A 23302-nucleotide genomic window follows, 5' to 3' on the forward strand; every position below is an offset into this window, starting at 1 on the left:
CTCTACTTAATTGATTAAAATGGGAAGTCAGGTTTTCTCAAGGCAGTCATAGTTGTATTGCCTTATTTTAAAGGATTGGCAAAAAAATTATTTGATTGAGTGCTAGAATAACGTCCCTGGAGAGAACTCCTCTAATCATAACAGATAAAGCAGGAGCAATCGTGCAAGCTGCTTCATTCTATTATGGTCAAAAAAGGTGATGTTGTTTCCATGTCTATTCAGTGTTCTCTGCTGAGGCTGGTAAGGAGGCCAGCTGTGATGCACGCACTGTGAAGTGAACCAAATACCAGTTTTGTTTTATATTGGTATCAGATGGTACACTGGAAGATGCTTAAAACATAATTTGCTTGGGAGTGATGTTTGTTCCTTAAGTGTGAGTGGGCCAAAGCATTTTTAGTTGTAATTGTTGAATATGAATTAGTACTTTTAGAATTTTTCAAGTCTGGGTGCCTCAAATAAAGTCCTTAAAATCTATACCTGGATTTAAAATTTTGTATGAAGATACTTGTTCTTTTCATTAAAACATTGTGCATTTTAAATGCACATTTCATAAGTTCACACAGTTATGTTCAAAGATACTCACCAAGCCTGTATTTACTACAGTTCTTCAGTGTCTGCTCAGCTTTTCCAGACTGGAACTCTGTTGCTGTGTTCTGTTGCTCTTTATAGGTCTTTTGGCATTTTCTTCTGATTTATTTACTTTGATGTACCTAATCTACATGGAACAGATGTATTCATTCACCTGTTTTGGAACAATGCAACCTAACACACATACCCAAGAAATGTAATCTGCTTTCCTAGTATTCTTCATTTGTTACACTGGGAGTAGAGAGAGTAATGATGCATTCTCACAGCAGTGTGCCACAAAACTGGGCCCCATTTTGGACTCTGATGGGGTCTGTTGCCCACTGGAGCCTAGGACCAGACCACAGGGAATGTGGCTGAGAGCCATAGAATCACAGAATATCAGGGTTGGAAAGGACCTCAGAAGGTCATCTAGTCCAACCCCCTGCTCAAAGCAGGACCTATCCCAGACAGATTTTTGGCCCAGTTCCCTAAATGGCTCCCCTCAAGGATTGAGCTCACAACCCTGGTTTAGCAGGCCAATGCTCAAACTACTGAGCTGTCTCCCCCTGCTCCCTTAGGCCATGGGACTCCAGGCTGAGGAAACAGGTTAATTGACAGCCTGAAAGGTGCTAGGGTCTCCCAGAAACAAGTAAGAACAGAATTGCTGGGAATGAGGAAGTAGTTCTGTGCAGCCAAATTTGGAAAAAATCTTTGTTCACACGGGAAACACTACTAAGGCCTGGTCTACACTGTGGAGGAGGAGGGGGGAATCAATCTAAGTTAAGCAACTTCAGCTGCGTTGATGTACTTAGATCTACCTACTACAGTGTCTTCACTGCAGTAAGTCAATGGCTGGTGGTCCCCTGTTGACTCCGCCTCTCAACCCGGTGGAGTACTGGAGTTGACGGGAAAGTGCTCGGCGGTCAGTTCATCACATCTAAACTAAACATGCTAAATCGACCCTCCTCCCCCCGCCACTGGATCAGTCACTGCTTGTTTATAAGCCTTATTTTACTTTGGTGTTGGGAAGAGCAATTCCAAAAGGCTCTCGTTAGCAATCTGTTTGAAATCTTGTTTAATTAGATTTGGGGTAAGAAGGAACTTCAAAAGAGACTTCCTTTGTAGCCAGGCTAGAGACTACTCCATTTTGCTTTGAAGAAGAAAGGTATTCGAAAGACTGTGTATTGTTTTGCTGTCTCCTTCCCTTCACTTTGCTCTGGGGGAGGGGAATTGGGAAGACAGGATTGTTTCTGGAAAGCAAGACCTTACGACAGCCTGGCTTGACCCAAAACTAAAGTGCCTAGGTGCAAGGTGGACCAGGTCTTCGCTCGACACTGAGGGGGTCATTGGCTACTGAGAAGGAAGCCATGCAGCTGCTTCCCTTCTATGGCTTTAGAAGCGGAAGAGTGGGAAAGCTGGGACAAGAAACACCCCTGTAGCTGGTGGGGGGCTTGCAGAAGGATCTCTATCTTCTGGAGTACCAAGGTCCATCAGAACAAATGTTTGTTCCACAGGCATTTAGAAACTGCATGCCAGATCTGCAGTCAGTATTATAGGGAAGGCAGTGTTTCCTAATGGATAGAGCAGTGGACTTGAAGTAAGAAGTCCTGGGGTCTGTTCCTGGTTCTACCACTACTCTGGGGGGTGACTGTGTGCAACTCACTTCTCACCTCTGTCTTTGGTTTTCTGGGGATAATACTATCCTCCTTTGTAAAATGCTGTGCAAGAGTGAGGTATTTGACAGAAACATTCCAGTTTCTTTAGCTAAAAAATGACCACTTTGCCAGATGAGCTGAATTCAGTGCTGTGGGAGATAAGAAATGGATTCATCTGAGAGTGGTTTGGTGGGATGTGTAGATATCTTTTCCAGCCAAGTGAAGACATATTTCAAGATACTGCCTGATTGCCTCTAGCCTTCAGGAAGTCTTAATTGCCTTGAAAGCAGTCATCTCATATCAGCAATGTCTCTACTCTGTTAAACATACAACAACAAGGAGTTTGGTGGCACCTTTAAAACTAACATTTATTTGGGCATAAGCTTTTGTGGGTAAAAAACATCTTGCATCTGAAGTGACGTTTTTTACCCACGAAAGCTTATGTCCAGATAAATCTGTTAGTCTTTAAGGTGCCACTGGACTCCGTGTTGTTTTTGTGGATACAGACTAACACGGCTACCCTCTGTTAAACCTAGTTACCTTAAATTTCCTCTCCCTTTCCAATTCATATATTATAAGTATGTATGAGGCAGAGGGAAGGTACATGATCAATATTTACATACTGTTAAGGAATCACATGAATACAGTTAAAGAAACTGGGATAGGAGTGTGAAAAATCTCAGTCTTTTTAAGTCAGTCTGACTAAACAGATTTTTTTTCCTTTTAAACGTAATTAAGAACAAACTGTCTGGTACTTTTTAGACCAGAAAGAATGGGTACAGCAATTAAATTCCAGAACAATAGCTTTTTGTAGCAGAAATCTCTCTACTGTTGCCAGGTACCATCAAAAGTAGTCTATTGTAAGCTTTTACCACCCGAAGTAGTATCAGATGCATTTTAAGCCTCCTGTATTAACCACTCACTTGGCATACAGTTAAAGGTGAGTGCTAGACATGCAACTTAATTTTAACTATGGTTCAGACTTAATTCATTCCTCTCTAAGGATGGTAAGTGTTTAAAAAAAAAAGTGTTAAAATAGATTAAATGGTGTAATTTAGCTGCTGCTCTGACCAAGTTAGAAGAGCTTGCTGGCTACCTTGCAGTTGATAGAGATGCTTGTTACTTGGCAATGCTGATTAGGCTGAAAACTGCAGGCCACACTATAGCTCACGAAAGCTTACGCTTCAATAAATGTGTTAGTCTCTAAGGTGCCACAAGTTCTCCTGTTCTTTCTACTAATCAACAGTGAGTTTAAGTTATTGTTTCCATACATTGTTTTCTAATCAGTGAGAGCCTTTCTATAATATAGTTATGTAGAATGTAAGGTTTATAGATTTACATTTAATGGGGTCATATGAGCTGATCTTTGGGTGAAGAGAATTGGGAACCAGCCTTAACTGGGACACATTGGGGTGTCGTCAGCCCCACCCACAGTCCACCCTCACTCCACTCAGACTCTGCCCCCCTTCTGCTCCTGGTCCTGCCCCCTCCCCGCTCGCCCCCCCACACCCTTCCTCATCCCCCAGCCCCCTGCTGGTTTGCTGCCTCCCTTCTCAGTCCCCCACCCACTGCTCGTCTCCTCACCTCCCCTCTGCACCCACCTGCCTGCTGCTTGCTTGCTTGGCTCTTCACCTCCCAGCCCGACACCCACCCCTATGGTGCCGACTTCCCCTCTCCTGGGTGGGTGCTTGCCCACCCTCCACCTCTTCCCACCCAAGCATCTGCCCTCACTCTGCTCCCATTCCACCACCTTCCCCCAAGTCCGTGCCCCTTGTCATAAACAGATAGCTAAGGGTTAATGTCTTTTTCACCTGAAAAAAAAAGTAACCAGCAGTACCAGGTCCAAGCTGGTAACTAAGCTTGGAGGTTTTCATGTCAGTAACCTAGTCCCAGATTTGAACCTTAGCATCCAAAATATGGGGGTTAGCATGAAAACCTCCAAGCTTAGTTACCAGCTTGGACCTGGTACTGCTGCCACCACCCAAAAAATTAGAGTGTTTTGGGGCACTCTGGTCCCCCCAAAAACCTTCCCTGGGGACCCCAAGACCCAAATCCCTTGAGTCTCACAACAAAGGGAAATAAACCTTTTCCTTTCCCCCCTCCAGGTGTTCCTGGAGAGATACACAGAAGCAACCTCCGTGAATCTAAACAGAGGGATTCCACCCTCCCCGTTCCCAGCCTGGAGAACAGAATTACCGAGAGTCAATCTCTCTTTCCCCCCCCACCCAGAGTGAATGCAAAGTCAGGCTAGTACATCTAACACACACAGGTTTTCCCTTGACTTCTTCCTCCCACCAATTCCCTGGTGAGCTGCAGACCCAATTCCCTGGAGTTCCTCACAAAAGAAAAACTCCAACAGGTCTTAAAAGAAAGCTTTATATAAAAAAGAAAGAAAAATACATACAAATGGTCTCTCTGTATTAAGGTGACAAATACAGGGTCAATTGCTTAAAAGAAATATGAATAAACAGCCTTATTCAAAAGAACACAATTTAAAGCACTCCAGCAATTATAGACATGTAAATACAAAACAAAAAACCAACTTTGTACTCACAACTTGGAAACAGAAGATTAGAAAGCAGGAAATAGAAAAATCCTTCTCTAGCTGAGAGAGATTCAGGCAGAAGACAAAGAACTTAGACACAAACTTCCCTCCACCCAGAGTTGAAAAAAGTCTGGTTTCCTGATTGGTCCTCTGGTCAGGTGCTTCAGGTTACTTTTTTTTTCAGGTGAAAGAGACATTAACCCTTAGCTATCTGTTTATGACACCCCTGCCCTGCCTCTTCTCCACCTCTTCCTCTGAGTGCGCTGTCACCCCTGCTCCTCCTCATCCCTCCTGGAAAGCGCTAAGCGCCGTCAAGCAGCTGTTAGGCAGTGGGAAGCGCTGGGGGGGGGGGAAAGGAGGTGAGGAGGGGGGAGCTTGGCTGCAATTTTCCCCCATGGGCACTGAGCACCCACAGAGTAGGCACCTCCCTCCTGCTCACCTCCTTACCTGAATATTGGGACAAAGGATTAAATATTGGGACAGTCCAGGGATATCTGGTCACTCTAAGTTGAGCAGACCCATGGAAGTGTAATTCTTTCTGTTTCAGTATTGGCATTTGTGCAAGATGAGGCAACTGACTTGGGAGCAGGGTAATATCCTAACCTGTTCTCTCATCTCTCTCCTTTAAAATACAATGCAACAGTCACTTGCCTGTCTAGTTGCTGCCACACACTGAGAAAAACAACAAGCATGTGATTGGTCCAGTTGATCCATCTGATGAATCACCAATTCTCTTACCTGCCCTTCGACTAAATTGGGAGAAATATAATCTCTGTCCTCCTGCAAATATTGTCTATTACACAGCCAGAGTGGTAATACATCAGGCTATCAAATTGAAATGTTTAGCTCTTTGAAACCTTTTAGGATCAAAACAACTTGGATCTGAACCCAGCCAGGTGCTGTGAGTGAACTTAGGGGCTGCTTTAACCCATTCTTCCAGTTTTGAAAATTATAGCTCTCTAAAGGGATCCACAGTTTTGTAGGTTGCTCTCCTCTTCCTAACCCAGATGTTTCTGAATCAGGTCCAATTACATACATCTAATTACATACAGAATGTTAAGGTTGCAGAGTAAAACAAGTTAGGAAGTGCCTGAACTAAGCTGCTTATGCAAATTTAATTCAGCCTTCTGTACATTATAATAGTGTTGTTCAGCATCACTTAAGAGATCTGTTGCAGAGCCAGGAACAGACCCTGGCTCTCTTGGGTCCTAGTTCAGTACCTTATCAGGGGAACATCTTCTCCTCCTCCTGCAGACTTCCTGTCTTCATTGCATTGTGCAATGAATGAGGCAGGGGTCCCATGTAATAAATGGTATGTTATGTAAGTAAAGACTGCTACATAAGGAACATGCACCATTTGTCTGAGAGGTAAGCAGAATGAGATCTAGCTAATGACAACCAAAGCAGACTTGGCTATGTACAGTATTTCATATTTCAGCGCGAAAGAGTCAAGCAGAGCTACCTTAGTATCAGCTCTGAGAATTGTGTCCTGTAATGTAAGATATACTTTGTGAGTTCTTTTGAGTGTACAAGTTCTGCCACATCTTCACAGTTTTAACCAAATCTTGAGACATTTATATATTAATAATCAGTTTTATGCCAGTAGCTGCTAGAGGCCCAGTCAGGAATTAGGGCTCTAATATACTAGGCAGTGTGTATTAAGCTGCTAGTCTATGCATAATAAGAAAAGAGTTCCTGCCCCAAAGAGCTTACAACCTAATTGCTGGAAGGAAGCAGTATCTTAGGTCAATGCAATCATTTTTCTCTAATGTACACCATCTTCTGGCATTGTTCATTTTCATGACTTACAAGCAATTGGTTGAGTCCTTTTTCTCATAAGATACAGTACACAGAACCCCTGCTGTGATAATGCTTATCTCTCACTAATGGCATCATTAGCCAGCTAAATGGAGCTACTGAGTTACATGATCCTTATATTGTCTTTACTGCCTGGATAAAAACCCAATGTTTATAACAAATATCATTAATAAAATGAGAACTGTATATAGAAAGGCTGAAATAAAAATCAAGATTCTTTGGTGTTTACCAATATTTAATTGAGAATCAATGATTATTGAATGTACAGTGAAACAAACTTATAATGAAATTTTATAGTGAAGTAGTAAGCTGCATAGTTTCAGCATAGTTTATTACAGTGGACCTGCTGCTGTTTGAGTTACAGAGAACCTCTGCTTACAGTTAACTTTTTCTATGTAGGGGAAAGCCTTTGTTAGAAAAAAGAGTAAACTGTGTGTAATAAAAGATCAGAATAGTTTTAGAAATAAACTAATTTATATTTCTACAAAGCTTTAAGAATACATATGTTAAGCAAAACAACTTCCTTAATTACTTGGAAGAATGAAACAGACACAAGAGTCAAATGATTTTCATTGATGTGGAGATAGTGGGTTCCCATAACAGTTTAAGCAGATACATCTGATTGATGTCAAGTTGTCCATTCTCAATAGAACTAAGTGAGATCAGTTTGGTAAGAGGATACTGAGTTTTCTGTGTTTAGGTCATTGATTTGCATTTGGAATACAGTGGTGACTACAACTGAACAAACCTTGCAAAATTTTAAAACAAATTTATCAGGCTTGGGTTTCTGTTTTTTTATGTTCACTTTCTCTGAATAGTCACAGAGCTGTTCACTGAAGTAGCAAATTTTAAGCAGTCATTTTAGAATAGCCATGGGAAACACATCAGATTTATTACTGTGAATATTTACACTAGTAACTGGAGTCTAAGATTCACACTCATCCAATAACTAAACATAAATGTGTCCAACTGAAACAGCTTGAAATCTGTACTGATTTAAAATTTTTTATTAAAGCTAATGTTAAAAAAATTATATAATCCACAGGTTAAGAAAAGAGTTGTCTGTACATCTGGCTATAGTGCTTAGATTATCCACAAATACAAAGTTTGTTTTAAAAGTCATAAAATACATATAGTACACAATCAGCAATCACCCACATTTAGATGAATAAATTTAACAATACAATTTATATATTAGCATCTAAGTATTTGGGTACATTACTCATGAAAAGCTATACAGAGTTGGTTGTGGAAAGTATTACAGCAAAAAACACTGTAATGGGTACTGCCATGGGATATCTTAGTGAACAGGCAAAGATTACATAAGGCTGGAGACCGAATGGCCTTTTGTTGCAAGTGATGGTCCCACTATATCAGGGTTGAGGCACCTTAGCAGATGGTATAAGGAAGCTTACACTACCACTGCTCTTACTATTTCTGTCTAAATAGCAGATTTCGCTTTTCAAAAGGAGTCATTCTGGCAGTCTTCATGAGTCCTAAAAATGCACTTAAAGCCCAGTGATTAGGGTACTCACTTGGGATGTGGGAAACCCCAGTTCATTTCTTTCCCTCTGCCCTGATGAGGAGAAGGGATTTAAACCGGGGTTCCCCATATCCCAGCTAGGTACCCTAACCACAGGGCTAAAGATTATGATGGATGCTGCCGCCTCCTTCCTCCACCTCTTGCCCCAGTCTGATTTGTGTGGAGTTAGGCAGGTGCCTAACTCATTCACACAAGAAACACCTTCGTGCTTATGCTGCCTGATTGCAGGAGGGGGGTTCTCAATTTGTGGCTCGCTAACAAAGATAGGCACGTCCCTGCAGCCCTGATTTAGGTGCCAACCTCTGTGAGGGGGCGGAGGTTAGTTAGGACACACCCCTTTTATCAGCATCTTCCAATGGTTAGCTCAGGTAGCTCCTGGCCTAGCTTCCTGGCTTTTGTGGATCCCATTCCAAGGTATCTATCTATCACTGTGCATTGTATAGGTGCCCAAGTCATGCTTAGTGAATTATGTTGTTTCGGTGATTTTCTAGGCACCTTGAAGTTAGGTGTTGCAATGCCTAAGTCCTTTTGCAGATCCAGGCCCAAATACTGGAATGTATGGAAGTGGGCAGGCAAGCTGTCCATAATCCTTTAAAAAGCTATTGTGTTGTCCCAGTAAAAAAAAAATTACTTTGACACTGACATTCTTGCTAACTACTGATGTTATCAAATATCCCATTTTGGGAGAAATTAATTGAGAAGATTGTGGCAGATCAGATCTGGCAACGTTGCGAATCTTTGGAGTTGTTCTAGACCCTGTTTTTGAGTAGAAATTGTGGTTATTTGCATTGATTGATCTCCTAGCAATGAATAAAGAGTCCATGATGATTTTATTAGCTCTGTCAGCTGCCTTCAATACCAGTGACAGTGCAGTTCTGTTGGGATGCCTGTGGTCACCAGTAAGAGTGAATGAAGTTGTACTTAAATAGTTCCATTCGTTCTCAGTTGGGAGATCTCAAAGGGAGCAATTGCCCCAAACCACCCTTTATCTGGGATATTGGAGGGCTCAGTTTTCCCAAAGCTGAAGCCGCTAGATGAATGAGTGAGGAAATGTGCGCTATATTGAATTTAATAAGATGCTGATACCCAACTCTTTCTATCACATCCACCAAGTCTGGTCCACTTGTATGAATAGCCTGATGTAGGAGATGAAAGAGGACAAGTTCACCGGGGAGCTTAGTGAACAGGAGCTGCTAACAGGGAGTTTCGCAAGAGAGTTTGGAAGGGGAGTAGGAAGGGAGTGGGGGTCCCTTGTCGGTCTCATCTGTGACCCATTGGTCCCCTGAACCTATAAACCAAGCCACATCCAAAACCTTTCTGTTTGAAGCAGAGCAGAGCGGACAGGGAGCTGCAGACGGGAATTTGAGAGAGTTTGACAGAGGGAGACTTACGATGGTGAGGAGGACCCGCAACACCTGTGCCAGCACTGCTTCTGTCTCCTCCACCTGCGCCTGTAGCCAGACAGAGCACCAAAGCATGGATGCTTTTACCCAGATTCTGGTGTGGGTTTGCAAAGACTGTAATTTGCAATTTCCACTTACTGATATCCAGGCTGGGGGTGGCATCCAATGTGAAAGGTGCCTACTGGTGGAATCTCTCAGGCAGCAGGTGGGAGAGCTACAGGAGGATGTGGCTAGGCTGAGGAACATCCGTATCCATGAGCAATTCCTGGACAGTATCCATGTGGAGACAGCCGACGTAGCTGTCCCAGTTCACAGGACTACTGACACACCAGTGGAGGAGGAGATGGCTCAGGGTGGACACTGGCAGCTGGTTACTTCTGGCAGCAGGCAGTGCTCCACCCCTGCTGCGAACCCTCCTGCTGTGGTAATAGATAACCATTATGCTCTTCTTGATACAGGAGAGAAGGAATCAGCCCCAACAGTTAAGGAGGGGAAGCCTCGTACCCCTAAGGCTGGGAAGTCTGCTGCCACCACTGATAATAAGAAACGTAGGGTAGTGGTGATTGGAGACTCTCTGCTGAGGGGGACAGAGACACCCATCTGTTGCCCTGACCATTCATCCCGGGAGGTATGCTGCCTGCCAGGGGCCCATATCCGAGATGTTACAGAGGCATTGTCGAGGATTATCCGGCCTTCTGACTACTACCCCATGCTACTCATCCATGTGGGCACAAATGATACTGTGAGGTGTGACACTGAGCAGATCAAGAGTGACTACAGGGCTCTGGGAGTACGGGTTAAGGAGTTTGGAGCGCAGGTGGTATTCTCTTTGATTCTTCCTGTCGAAGGTAGGGGCCTGGGCAGAGACAGATGCATCGTGGAGGTGAATGCCTGGCTGCGAAGATGGTGTCGCCAGGAGGGCTTTGGCTTCCTCGACCACAGGATGCTATTCAAGGAAGGACTGCTAGGCACAGATGGCGTTCACCTTTCGAGGAGGGGAAAGGCCTTGTTTGCGCACAGACTGGCTAATCTAGTAAGGAGGGCTTTAAACTAGGTTCGACGGGGACAGGTGAGCAAACCCCACAGGTAAGTGGGGAACAAGACCTGGGAGATGGGTTGGAAACAGGAGGGAGCACGGGCTATAATGGCAGAGAGGAAGGAGGGTCAGGGCAAAGCTGGGAGGCAAGATCAAACCAGTATCTTAGATGCCTATATACAAATGCAAGAAGTATGGGTAATAAGCAGGAAGAACTGGAAGTGCTAATAAATAAATACAACTATGACATTGTTGGCATTACTGAAACTTGGTGGGATAATACACACGACTGGAATGTTGGTGTGGATGGGTATAGTTTGCTCAGGAAGGATAGACAGGGGGAAAAGGGAGGAGGCATTGCCTTATATATTAAAAATGTACACACTTGGACTGAGGTGGAGATGGACATAGGAGATGGAAGTGTTGAGAGTCTCTGGGTTAGGCTAAAAGGGGTAAAAAACACGGGTGACGTCATGCTGGGAGTCTACTGCAGGCCACCTAATCAGGTGGAAGAGGTGGATGAGGCTTTTTTCAAACAACTAACAAGATCATCCAAAGCCCAAGATTTGGTGGTGGGGGGGGACTTCAACTGTCCAGATATATGTTGGGAAAATAACACCGTGGAGCACAGACTATCCAATAAGTTCCTGGACTGCATTGCAGACAGCTTTTTATTTCAGAAAGTTGAAAAAGCTAGTAGGGGGAAAGCTGTTCTAGACTTGATTTTAACAAATAGGGAGGAACTCGTTGAGAATTTGAAAGTAGAAGGAAGCTTGGGTGAAGGTGATCATGAAATCATAGAGTTTGCAATTCTAAGGAAGGGTAGAAGGGAGTACAGCAAAATAAAGACAATGGATTTCAGGAAGGCGGATTTTGGTAAGCTCAGAGAGCTGATATGTAAGGTCCCATGGGAATCAAGACTGAGGGGAAAAACAACTGAGGAGAGTTGGCAGTTTTTCAAAGGGACGCTAGTAAGGGCCCAAAAGCAAGCTATTCCGATGGTTAGGAAAGATAGAAAATGTGGCAAAAGACCACCTTGGCTTAACCACGAGATCTTGCGTGACCTACAAAATAAAAAGGTGTCATATAAAAAATGGAAACTAGGTCAGATTACAAAGGACGAATATAGGCAAATAACACAGGAATGCAGAGGCAAGATTAGAAAGGCAAAGGCACAAAATGATCTTAAACTAGCTATGGGAATAAAGGGAAACAAGAAGACTTTTTATCAATGCATTAGAAGCAAGAGGAAGACCAAGGACAGGGTAGGCCCACTGCTCAGTGAAGAGGGGGAAACAGTAATGGGAGACTTGGAAATGGCAGAGATGCTTAATGACTTCTTTGTTTCGGTCTTCACTGAGAAGTCTGAAGGAATGTCTAATATAGTGAATGCTTACGGGAAGAGGGTAGGTTTAGAAGATAAAATAAAAAAAGAGCAAGTAAAATATCACTTAGAAAAGTTAGATGCCTGCAAGTCACCAGGGCCTGATGAAATGCATCCTAGAATACTCAAGGAGTTAATAGAGGAGGTATCTGAGCCTCTAGCTATTATCTTTGGGAAATCATGGGAGATGGGAGAGATTCCAGAAAACTGGAAGGGGGCAAATATAGTGCCCATCTATAAAAAGGGAAATAAAAACAACCCAGGAAACTACAGACCAGTTAGTTTAACTTCTGTGCCAGGGAAGATAATGGAGCAGGTAATTAAAGAAATCATCTGCAAACACTTGGAAGGTGGTAAGGTGATAGGGAATAGCCAGCATGGATTTGTAAAGAACAAATTGTGTCAATAAGGGAGAAGCGGTGGATGTGATATACCTAGACTTTAATAAGGCATTTGATACGGTCTGGCATGATATTCTTATAGATAAACTAGGAAAGTACAATTTAGATGGGGCTACTATAAGGTGGGTGCATAACTGGCTGGATAACCGTACTCAGAGAGTAGTTATTAATGGCTCCCAATCCTGCTGGAAAGGTATAACAAGTGGGGTTCCGCAGGGGTCTGTTTTGGGACCGGCTCTGTTCAATATCTTCATCAACGATTTAGATGTTGGCATAGAAAGTACGCTTATTAAGTTTGCAGATGATACCAAACTGGGAGGGATTGCAACTGCTTTGGAGGACAGGGTCCAAATTCAAAATGATCTGGACAAATTGGAGAAATGGTCTGAGGTAAACAGGATGAAGTTCAATAAAGATAAATGCAAAGTGCTCCACTTAGGAAGGAACAATCAGTTTCACACATACAGAATGGGAAGAGACTGTCTAGGAAGGAGTATGGCAGAAAGAGATCTAGGGGTCATAGTAGACCACAAGCTTAATATGAGTCAACAGTGTGATACTGTTGCAAAAAAAGCAAACATGATTCTGGGATGCATTAACAGGTGTGTTGTAAACAAGACACGAGAAGTCATTCTTCCGCTTTACTCTGTGCTGGTTAAGCCTCAACTGGAGTATTGTGTCCAGTTCTGGGCACCGCATTTCAAGAAAGATGTGGAGAAATTGGAGAAGGTCCAGAGAAGAGCAACAAGAATGATTAAAGGTCTTGAGAACATGACCTATGAAGGAAGGCTGAAGGAATTGGGTTTGTTTAGTTTGGAAAAGAGAAGACTGAGAGGGGACATGATAGCAGTTTTCAGGTATCTAAAAGGGTGTCATCAGGAGGAGGGAGAAAACTTGTTCACCTTAGCCTCCAATGATAGAACAAGAAGCAATGAGCTTAAACTGCAGCAAGGGAGATTTAGGTTGGACATTAGGAAAAAGTCCCTAACTGTCAGGGTAGTTAAACACTGGAATAGATTGCCTAGGGAAGTTGTGGAATCTCCATCTCTGGAGATATTTAAGAGTAGGTTAGATAAATGTCTATTAGGGATGGTCTAGACAGTATTTGGTCCTGCCATGAGGGCAGGGGACTGGACTCGATGACCTCTCGAAGTCCCTTCCAGTCCTAGAGTCTATGAGTCTATGAGTCTATAAGTTGGCTAAGGGCTAATCCAGAGAGGACTGAAGTGGTGATGTGGCCTGGAAGATGCCCCCAGAAGAGTTGTTGAGGATTGTATCTGCTCTCCTGGGGAAGGGAGTTCAGCTTTGGATTTCCTGATGATGGATGGCACTCAGCCCCCGGCAGCTTCAGGTCTTAAATTCTCTGTTCTCATTTAGACCTCTTATTTCCCAGGTTAGCCACATTCAGAGGGAGTTCACGTGAAAATGACGCAGTAAATAAAGATGCTAAGAAACTGAAGTGATTATAATTCCTGTATTGCCAACTAATCACCTCCCTGACCTTTAAAGGCAGTGGTTTTCACACTTTCTAGGCTGTGTACCCTTTTCCAAATAATGAATCTACCTCCTACCCCTCATACTCCCATCTGAGATAGGGTCATAATATACCCACGATTAGCTTATCAAGTCTTACTAAATAAAGTGCATTGTCTGCCATTACAGGATTTTTCTTGCGTACTCTCTGACAAGAACTCGCATACCACTAGGGATACACATAACCCAGTTTGAAAACCACTGCTTTAAGATATTCATTTATAGGAACTCTCTGGGCCAAATTAAGCTCTCTTACGCTGGTGAAAAACTCAGAGTAACTCCATTAAAGCTACTTTGCGATTATGATGGTGTAAAGGAGCAGAATTTGACCTACCTGGCCAGCTCTTTGGCTGATGTGAATTGATGTCGCTCCACTGAAGTAAATGGAGGTATGCTGATTAACACCAGCTGAGGAGCTGGGCCGTTCTATTTAACTGTAACAGGAAAAAAAGTCAATGATAATATAAATAACAACATCATCATCAGTTGAAACATTAGTTTCTTGCAATGTCAAGAACAGCCCTTGGATTTGCTTAGATCAGAGCTAAGTAGACAGATTGTCTCACAGACACCATCCCTTCCTCGTGGGACTGTGCAGATCACCTCTCTTCCTAGTCAAAATCACATAACTTCCCTGCATGTATTTTTAGCTTCTTTTAATCTGTTTCAGCACTGGAACCAAGGAGGAGAGCCAGCACCACATGACTGGCCTGCTCTCCATGGAACACCAGCAAGTGTGCCGTGGACCACAGTTTGGAGACCACTGGTGTACAGAATTGGGGGGAGATGTGCTTTCTGCCTTATTAAGCTATTTTCAGCCCAGGTGTAAATGAGAGTTTCATCTGTTTAACACTGGTCTGAATTTTGTCTATTGACTCTCTAGTAGATTACACTAGTCCAGGGATTCTCAAACTTTGTTGTACTGCAATGCCCTTCTGGCAACAAAAGTTACTACATGACCCCAGGAAGGGGGACAAAAGCCTGAGCTCGCTCGAGTCCCGCAGCACCAGGCAGGGGGGTCCAAAGCCAAAGCGTGAGACTACGGCCCCGGGCGGGGGTGCCAAAGCTGAAGCCCAAGGGTTTCAGCCCCCGGAAGAGGACTGTAACCTAAGCCCCGCCATCCAGGGCTTGGGCTTAGGCTTTGGCTTTGGCCCAGATGGTGGGGCTCGGGCTTTGGCCCCGGGCCCCAGGAAGTCTAATACCAGCCCTGGTGACCCAGAGTTTGAGAACCCTGCACTAGCATGATAGTGCTGCATGGCTCCAGAAGAGAAAAGCACAAATGATATGCAGGAATAATAGAAATGTGTGAGGAACTTTGGCAAAATTTGGGGATTTCCCCCCAAATCTGCAGAAGAATATTTATTTTTATTTTTGTTCTACTTAGGCCTTGAGCTAAAGTTATTGTACGATGTTGCTTTTCTGTAGGTACCTCATCCAAGGATCAACCAGCTTAACAAAGAAGAGAAACAAAATGAATTTAAACTCGTGGCAGCCAGGCCTGAGGAGGGAAATACCTCAGGGCAGTTGGACATAATTAATGTAATTGGGCAACAATTATTTTGCCCCTGTGACAACAATACTACTGCATGGGAGACTCTGACCAAAGAGATGGCCTCAAGGGAATCCACCTCAGGTTTTGTCCTGAATCCAGTTGCATGTTGGGACAGGACTTTGTGCGATTTAGAGAGTACAGTACTTGCGTGAATACTCATGCAGTGCAGTAATGATCACTAAAGCCTATAGTTTATGTACTTCACTGGTGAGCCTTGGTGCTTTAATTTAAGACTTTCTCCAGCAAACTGACATAAGACAGTTTGAAAAAAAATCAAAGGAGAAGAGGACATATGAGGAATGTTTATTTTTTCACAAATTATATTACATGGAGGCCTCTCCTGTAGAGAATTCAGAGAAGGAGAAGAAAAGAAATGCAGCTGGTCTACACATAGAACATCATCAGCATCACATGGTTGTGTACTGACTGTATGACTTCAATACAACCGTTGTGATATTTCTCAGGGAAAATAAAATGTATTGTTAGAAATCAGCTGTTGTAAGAAATTCAAATATTGGTGCAATAGTGCATGAGAGAAAGTTATGGGTAGTTTATTGTGCTCGTGTAATCCATTATGTTGCTCCCCAGTAAACCACAATAACATAATTAAATTATAATAGCATTATTTCTCTCTTACAAAGCAATAATTCAGTCTTCTGGTAAATAAATTGAGTTTGGAGTTTGAAGTAATTTATTACAATGAAAGAAAGATATGACTGAAAAAAACTGAGCCATGATGATGTTGTTATAACATAGGATTAATTAATACAAAATTAATATCTCTTGTCTTTAACTCCTAAAAATAGAGGCCCATGTCCTGGTCTTCCAGTGAAATCTGCAGTGACAGCTGAGGCTACTTGTATTGTTCAGGAACTTGGTGATCTTACGTGAGTCTTTTTACTGTGGCTCGATGGGAGTCATTTTATCACAATATAAAATGATTTGTACCCTTCATTTTGATTGGCCTAGTGCAGTGGTTCCCAAACTTGTTCCGCCGCTTGTGCAGGGAAAGCCCCTGGTGGGCCGGGCCGGTTTGTTTACCTGCCACGTCCACAGGTTTGGCCGAGGGATGTACTGGACACCGCTTCCAGCAGCTCCCATTGGCCTGGAGCAGTGAACCACGGCCACTGGGAACCACGATCAGCCGAACTTGCGGATGCGGTAGATAAACAAACTGGCCCGGCCCACCAGGGGCTTTACCTGCACAAGTGGCGGAGCAAATTTGGGAGCCACTGGCCTAGTGAGTCCATTTGCATTAGATGTTTATATGAGTAACAACATAATAATATTACATAGGATAAAAATGTCTGAGGGATATAAACTCTCATGTTTCATGGCATAAACCAACCACTAGTCACGTGGATTAGGAAGAAACTTCTCTTGTATGCCTGTTAGTACATAACTGAGAGACAAGGTGGGTGAGGTAACATCTTTTATAGGACACACATCTGTTGGTGAGAGAAACAAGCTTTTGAGCTTACACAGAGCTCTTCGTCAGGTGAGGTCTGGGAAACTCAGAGTGTCACAGCTAAAACAAGATGGAACAGAATGTTTAACATAGGTTGTTAACACATTTATCTCTCTCGCCAACAGAAGTTAGTCCAATAAAAGATATTACCTCACCCACCTTGTCTTTTAAATATCTTGAGACCGACGCAGCTGGACCTACACTGCATACATTAGTACATAACTGTCCATTAAAGAGTTTTACACCTTTCTGTGAAGTCTCTGGTACTGGGCACTGTGAGACATGGGATATGGTACTAGATGGATTATAAATAGGGCAATTCTTGTGTTATAATTCCTGTTAGAATACTCATATTCTGTATTTATCTCAAGCTTCTTCCTAAAGCATTCTGGATACATACAGGGATGCAGTAACAGATTAAAGAGTAGAGGGAACTCCTTATTAAGGTTTCTCTTCACTAAGAAGATAAGGTGCAACAATTTTAAAAAATTAGATGCACACATAAAATCCAACTGGAAAATAAGAGAGCAAGCAGGACAGTGCACTTGTAGGGACTGATCCAAAGTCCATTTTACTCAATGGAAAGATTCCTGTTGTCTTCAGTGATTGGTACTTAGCTACACCATTAATTTAGGAAAGCAGTCATGGTTATAGTTCAATTGTATTAGAACCTGTCATTATCTAAATTATAAAGGACAATATTTAAGCTAATAGCTGAAAATATTAAACTGATTAATCTTTTTTTTTAAATGAGCTATAAATATAATACAGGGATAGAAGTTTTTTTTTTAATTTCAGTAGCCTTGTCCATAGTTAGGGCCTTACCAAATTCATAGTAGTGAAAAACATGAAACTGACTGTGAAATCTGGTCTTTTGTGTACTTTTACCCTACAGTAAAGTCCAATGCAGTTATATGTACCGTTACAGCTACCAGATGTGACTATTAGCTTGTTTCAATATAAAAAATAGAAAGGTCATGAACTTGATAGGATTTATTGATTGACACTTTACAGCAGCAAATAACAGTCAGGGCTCAACTCACTGATTGGTAGATATGGGCATCCAAGACGGTTTTGTTTCATAGTAATCTCAATTGGTAGCCTACCGTAAGACACGTGAAATTATTTTAAAATGTTTCAGAATGGTAGCCATGTTAGTCTGTATCAGCAAAAACAATGAGGAGTCCTTGTGGCACCTTAGAGACTAACAAATTTATTTGGGCATATTTAAAAATAAATTTGTTAGTCTCTACGGTGCCACAAGGACTCCCCATTGTTTTTGCTGATACAGACTAACATGGCTACCATGTTACATCTACAATCATTACTGCAGCAGATCATGTGAAAGAATTTGGAAGCCAAATTCTACATGCTGATGGTGGAAAACTTTTGTTGGATATCACACTGCGGGCAGCAGTTCAGCGCTGTTTAGACTCAGAAAACCATTGAAGCAGAAAGAGGGCTGCAGATAGTGCACTGCTGGGAAACAAAAAGTAAAAAAACAAAAAACAATTTAATCTCTTTTTAAGAAGATCACAGGGAACTCTCAGAGCCATCATTTAGCTACAACGGAACTTGTGGATGCATTTGCAAGTGCTAATAAACCACTGGACAAACCTGATCACCCAAAGCTATGCGAATTCATTCAATGGAATGTACAAAAGGCATGTGGCTTACTAAGTGCGAATCAGCTATGACAAGACTACCTTCCAAATGTTTCTGCTACACATTCTGAGGAGAGGAAGTCTCTAATTAACTCATGTGAGTCTTTTGCAATTATATGAGTCTATTGATGAGCAAGACAACTATGTACTGCATGTTCATTTTTTATTTCTTACAAGGCTGAAAATGTACAGGCAGGAAAGCCAACAACAGTGCTCACCACCTGTGTGGATGCTGCTAACTACAGTACAGTTTCTCAAGCAATAATTAAAACCGTTTCAAAATACGGTGCAGATTTTGACAAAGTATCTGCTTTCATAAGAGATGAAATCTTTCAAATCTACTCGTCAAAGTCTAATGCGAAATGTCCACAATATACGTAATGCACATGTAATTTCTCTTGTCAGTGAGCTGTGGAGATGTGAGTTTTGATAAGCTGGTCAGCTACATAAAAAAGATCTTTAAACACTGCCCTAGATGTAAACTTCAATACAGGCAGCACTTTGCAAACATGACTGAAATCGGGAAACAACAAATTGCACTTCCCCCAGAGCCAGTAATTACTTGTTGGAATCCCTGGGTTTGGGTCTTACAATACCATGCAGCTCACCTGAAGTAAGTACTACTCAGAGTTTGTCTCAGAAGAGCCCACACTGACACCAAAAACACAGGTTTTAACAGATATTTCAGTCCTTCGAAATGCTGCTCAGCTGAATGAGGAAGTTGAGTTTGTTGCCAAGAATGCCACAGGACTGATGAATGTAATCACTTGGTTCAAATCTTGACATGTCACAATCCATGACGCTTACAACAAAGTAACGGATATACTGTTCTGGGCTGACAAACCGTTGAACGAAAACCATGTGGACAACGCTGAGCTCAGTGTCAGGGCTCAGCAGGTGTTTTCTTGCATGGCAAAGAAGCTCAGACAGTATTACTGCTATGGGGAAGAGTCAAGTAATGAAGAAAAAAAACACCTCAAAAGTTTCAACAGCCTGTAGCAGGGTTCGTAAAGCTGTGCATGTGTTTGATCCTGCACAAATGAACCTGTTGACAGTGGATTTAACCTCACTTAATGCAGCTCCTGGCTTTGGCAAGAATTGTAGGCTGGAGACTCCTTCTTACAAAAATATCGCAAAAGAAGCGGACTGTAGTTTGCCTGTGCCACAGTTTTGGAACTCAGTGGAAGGCAGAATCCCCCACCTCTCAAGGCTAGCTCGGCTGCTTTCTGATCATTCCAATGAACTGCGTGGATGCAGTGAGAGCTGTATCTAAACACAGACAGGTGTTTTCAGTGCAGAGACAGGAAATGACCCCCCCTCCCACACCCCAACCCCCAGCCCTGAGCTCCCCAAACCCAGAGTCCCCTCCTGCACCCCAAACCCCTCATTCCCGGCCCCACCCCAGAGCGTGCATCCCCAGCCCAGAGCCCTGACCCACTCCCATACCCCAACCTGCCCCAGCTCAGAGCCCCTTCCCACACTCTGAACCCCTCATTCCTGGTCCTACCCTGTAGCCCTCACCCCTGCACCGCAACCCTCTGCCCCAACCCTGAGCCCCTCCCACACCCCAAACCCCTCATCCCCAGCTCCCTTGGGTCATGGGCATCAACAATTTTCCTCAACTGGGTCCACAGAAAAAAAGTTTGAAAACTACTGGCCTAGGCCTAGGCCTAGGCCATGGGTTTTGAATGATTGTTTCTTTGGGTCCTTGATTGGACTCCAGTGCAGCAGAGAGGGCCTGAGTTCCCCTACCTCCTGGCCACTGACTCTTGCTACTAGGTGACATTGTCCAGAGTATTGCCCCTAGGTGGTATTGCTGGCCTTGGACTCAATCTTGCCGTCCCCTAACAAGCCCCCCGATGTCCACTTTCCCACCTAATGCAATGCAGCCACAAAGGATCCTTCACTCCTTAAGGGGAACCGGGTGATGAATGGGTGGTGGGGGCAGCAGAGGGGAGGAAAGTAAGAGGATTTATTTCAGGATAGGTGGGTCATGTAACCTATGAGCCTTTTCTGATTTTTCTACATGTAACTGGCAGGGGAGTAGCTTAACAGGTGAGAGAACCAGTGGTAAGGATGGCACAGGGAGCAGTAAGTGCATCCTTGCAGTTGCAGGATTCCCATTTCCATTCACTCTGGTGCACTGCAGCATTACAATGACATGGTGGCAGATGACACAGCACTTAGCTTTGCTGCACTGTTGCAAGTACTGTTGTGTGTGGACACATGCTTCTTGGTGAAGATGGCACTGCCGTTTGCAACACTATGCTCTGATGTAGCCACACTTACTGAGAGTCTATGTGCTGTAGCCTGGGGGCCTAATGTGACAACCTGATACAGGCAAAGGACAGAATGGAAAGGCTCCAACACTTTATTTACCCCTTGGCCTCTTGTTTTAACCCTTGGGCTGCTGTTTCAAATATAAACAAGGGATGACACTTCTTACTACGCCACCGGGAAGAGGCAAAAAGAACGTTATCTTTCAGTTTGTCGTCAGGCCACTCAGGGAAAGGACAGGGGTCTGGATGTGGGTGTGAGAGAGAGAGCAGACAGCGGGAGTGAGTCCACCATCAGTTCTGCTCTGCTCTGCTCTCCGCGCGGCTGCCAGGACTCTGAGTGCTGGTGGCTGCTCCCTGGCTTGATCTCTACCCCGAGCCGTGACCACATGTAACCAGTCGGGGATGGGGCGAGCAGGAGTGCAAAAAGTCCTGCAGCCGCACTGAGAGGGGCAGTAAAGGGCTGCAGGTCGGGGAGGGTAACCCCGCCCCCAATTGCTGGCTCCTATGCACCCCCAGAGGCACGTGTGCAAAACCCACGCACGTGTGGGCGGCCTGCGCGCCCCCAGCTCCCCACTCGGGACTGCAGGGAAGTGTGTCACTGGGTAAAGCGGTAGCGACAGGGAAGGAAGAGGGAGGAGCTGCCTGCCCAGGGGTAGCAGAGGGGACAGCCCTGTCCCGAGCGCGAGCAGAGAAGGGGCCCGCGCAGGGAGGGAAGGAAGGGAGGCAGGAGGTGGAGATGAGTCACATGGTCAGTGCCGCACTCCGTGACTCTCCTGTGTCTCAGTCGCTTTTGTTGTAAAGGGGAGGAACCCGAGGAGCGAAGCAGCAGCAGCCGTAGCAGGCGCCAGCCCAGGAGGAAACCTTCCCAGCCAGGCTCTTCTGCTGCTGCTGCTTTGCAGACACACACCCAGCCAGGGCTGGGGAAGAAGCGCCCCCACTGCAGAGACAGCCGCTGTACTGTGCCGGCTGGCGGGGAGCCTGGGGGCACATGTAGAGGGGCAGCAGCGAGGAGCAGGAGAGTCGGGGTGCTAGTCCTGCTTGGCCGCAGAGTACCGCGTCCCCCAATCGGGAGTTTCACGGTCTCTGGTGCCGTCTCGTCGTCGGAGGAAAGTATGGAGGTCAATGCAGGTAAGAGACTTGCTAAGCTCAGCTGCTAGTACGGGGTGCTGGTGTGGGGAGGGGGGAAGCCCCAGGGTGGGTGCTTTGGAGTCAAGGGGGAGTGCGCTGTGTTGGTCACGGGGGGGATCTGCGGTGGATCTGGGGGTGGGTGATCAGCGAGCCCCATGTTAGTGTCGGGTGGGTGGGTGAGTGCCTGACCGGGGAATGAGGGCACTGGAGGGTGGCTGTCAGGGCAGTGTATCTAGTCAATAGAGCGTCTCGCGTGTGGACTGGGCAGATGCCCCCATGTTGTGGGATTTGATCCCCGGTGGGAGGGCTATTCCTAGCCTGGGAGGGTTTAAAGCCACCCTTCCCCCCGCTGCTCTTGTCCCATTTGTGTGGTGGATGTTGGGGAACCTGGGTTGCTGTGGCTGCCTCCCACAGACTGATACGCGCTCCCCCCGCCCCTTCCCTGCGGAGCCCGTGGCCGGTGCCTGCCCTTCCTCACATGGACCCGCTTGCCGAGCCATGTGTGCCCTCTGTTTACGTTCCGCGCTGCGTGCTCGCTTATTGGCCATGCGGGGCTGTGACGTAGCAATTGCATGTGAGGGCTTGGGCGGGCCAGCGGGGTGGCTGCCGGCGCCGACACGTGAGGCCCGCAGGAGGCCGCTGTTTTTGTGACCTACATTCAGCGGGGGAGACGGGACGGGGCGCGCAGGGGACACGTGCGCAGAGGAGGCCCGATCGCTGCGGCGCTTCTGACCACGCCTACTGGAGCGCCGGGGGGGAGGGGTCTGCACCGTTCTGACCCCGCCCCCACAGGTGTTCCAAGGTTCTTACCGCTCGCCTTTTGGAGCAGGAGGCGCCGCCCCTAGGCGTTGCATTACAGCCGGGGCGCGGGGAGGGAGTTCTTTTTCCCTTCGGAAGGGGGCGTGGCTAGAACCTTGGAACACGGAGGGCGGCTCCGTCCCGGTGGGGCGTGGTTAGAATGCCCTTAGAGTGGGGCTGGGGGTAGGGGGCTGCTGCCCCCTTCCATTCACCAGGTGATTGCGGCTGAGAAGGGGGCGGGGAGGAGAGGATGGGGCAGGGGAGAGGTGTTGCCCTTTTGTTCCCCCCTCCGACCCCCCCCCGTTCCTGGTGCTTGCCCAGAGCTCTGGCGAGCAAAAGTGCTAGGTACTTAGGATCCCTAAAGTAGGGTGACCAGATAGTAAGTGTGAAAAATCGGGGGGAATAGGTGCTTACGTAAGCCCCAAATATCAGGACTGTCCATATAAAATAGGGACATCTGGTCACCCTCCCCTGGCATAGGGTTGAACCCCGGGCAGCAGTCTTACTGGCTCCTTGCAGCATAGCATG

General features: G+C 45.1%; 1 protein-coding gene across 1 annotated transcript in view; it reads left to right on the forward strand.

Moving 5' to 3' along the window:
• The window catches only part of NR1D2 (nuclear receptor subfamily 1 group D member 2), a 746221-nt gene that overhangs the window by 698499 nt on the left and 24420 nt on the right, over positions 1-23302 (forward strand). The window contains exon 2 of the mRNA XM_050938436.1: positions 21667-21976. Coding sequence (XP_050794393.1) covers positions 21961-21976 — 16 coding nt within the window. The 5' untranslated portion in view covers positions 21667-21960. The remainder of the gene's footprint in view (positions 1-21666; positions 21977-23302) is intronic.

This window comes from Gopherus flavomarginatus, chromosome 2 (assembly GCF_025201925.1).
Source record: "Gopherus flavomarginatus isolate rGopFla2 chromosome 2, rGopFla2.mat.asm, whole genome shotgun sequence".
NCBI lineage: Eukaryota > Metazoa > Chordata > Testudines > Testudinidae > Gopherus > Gopherus flavomarginatus.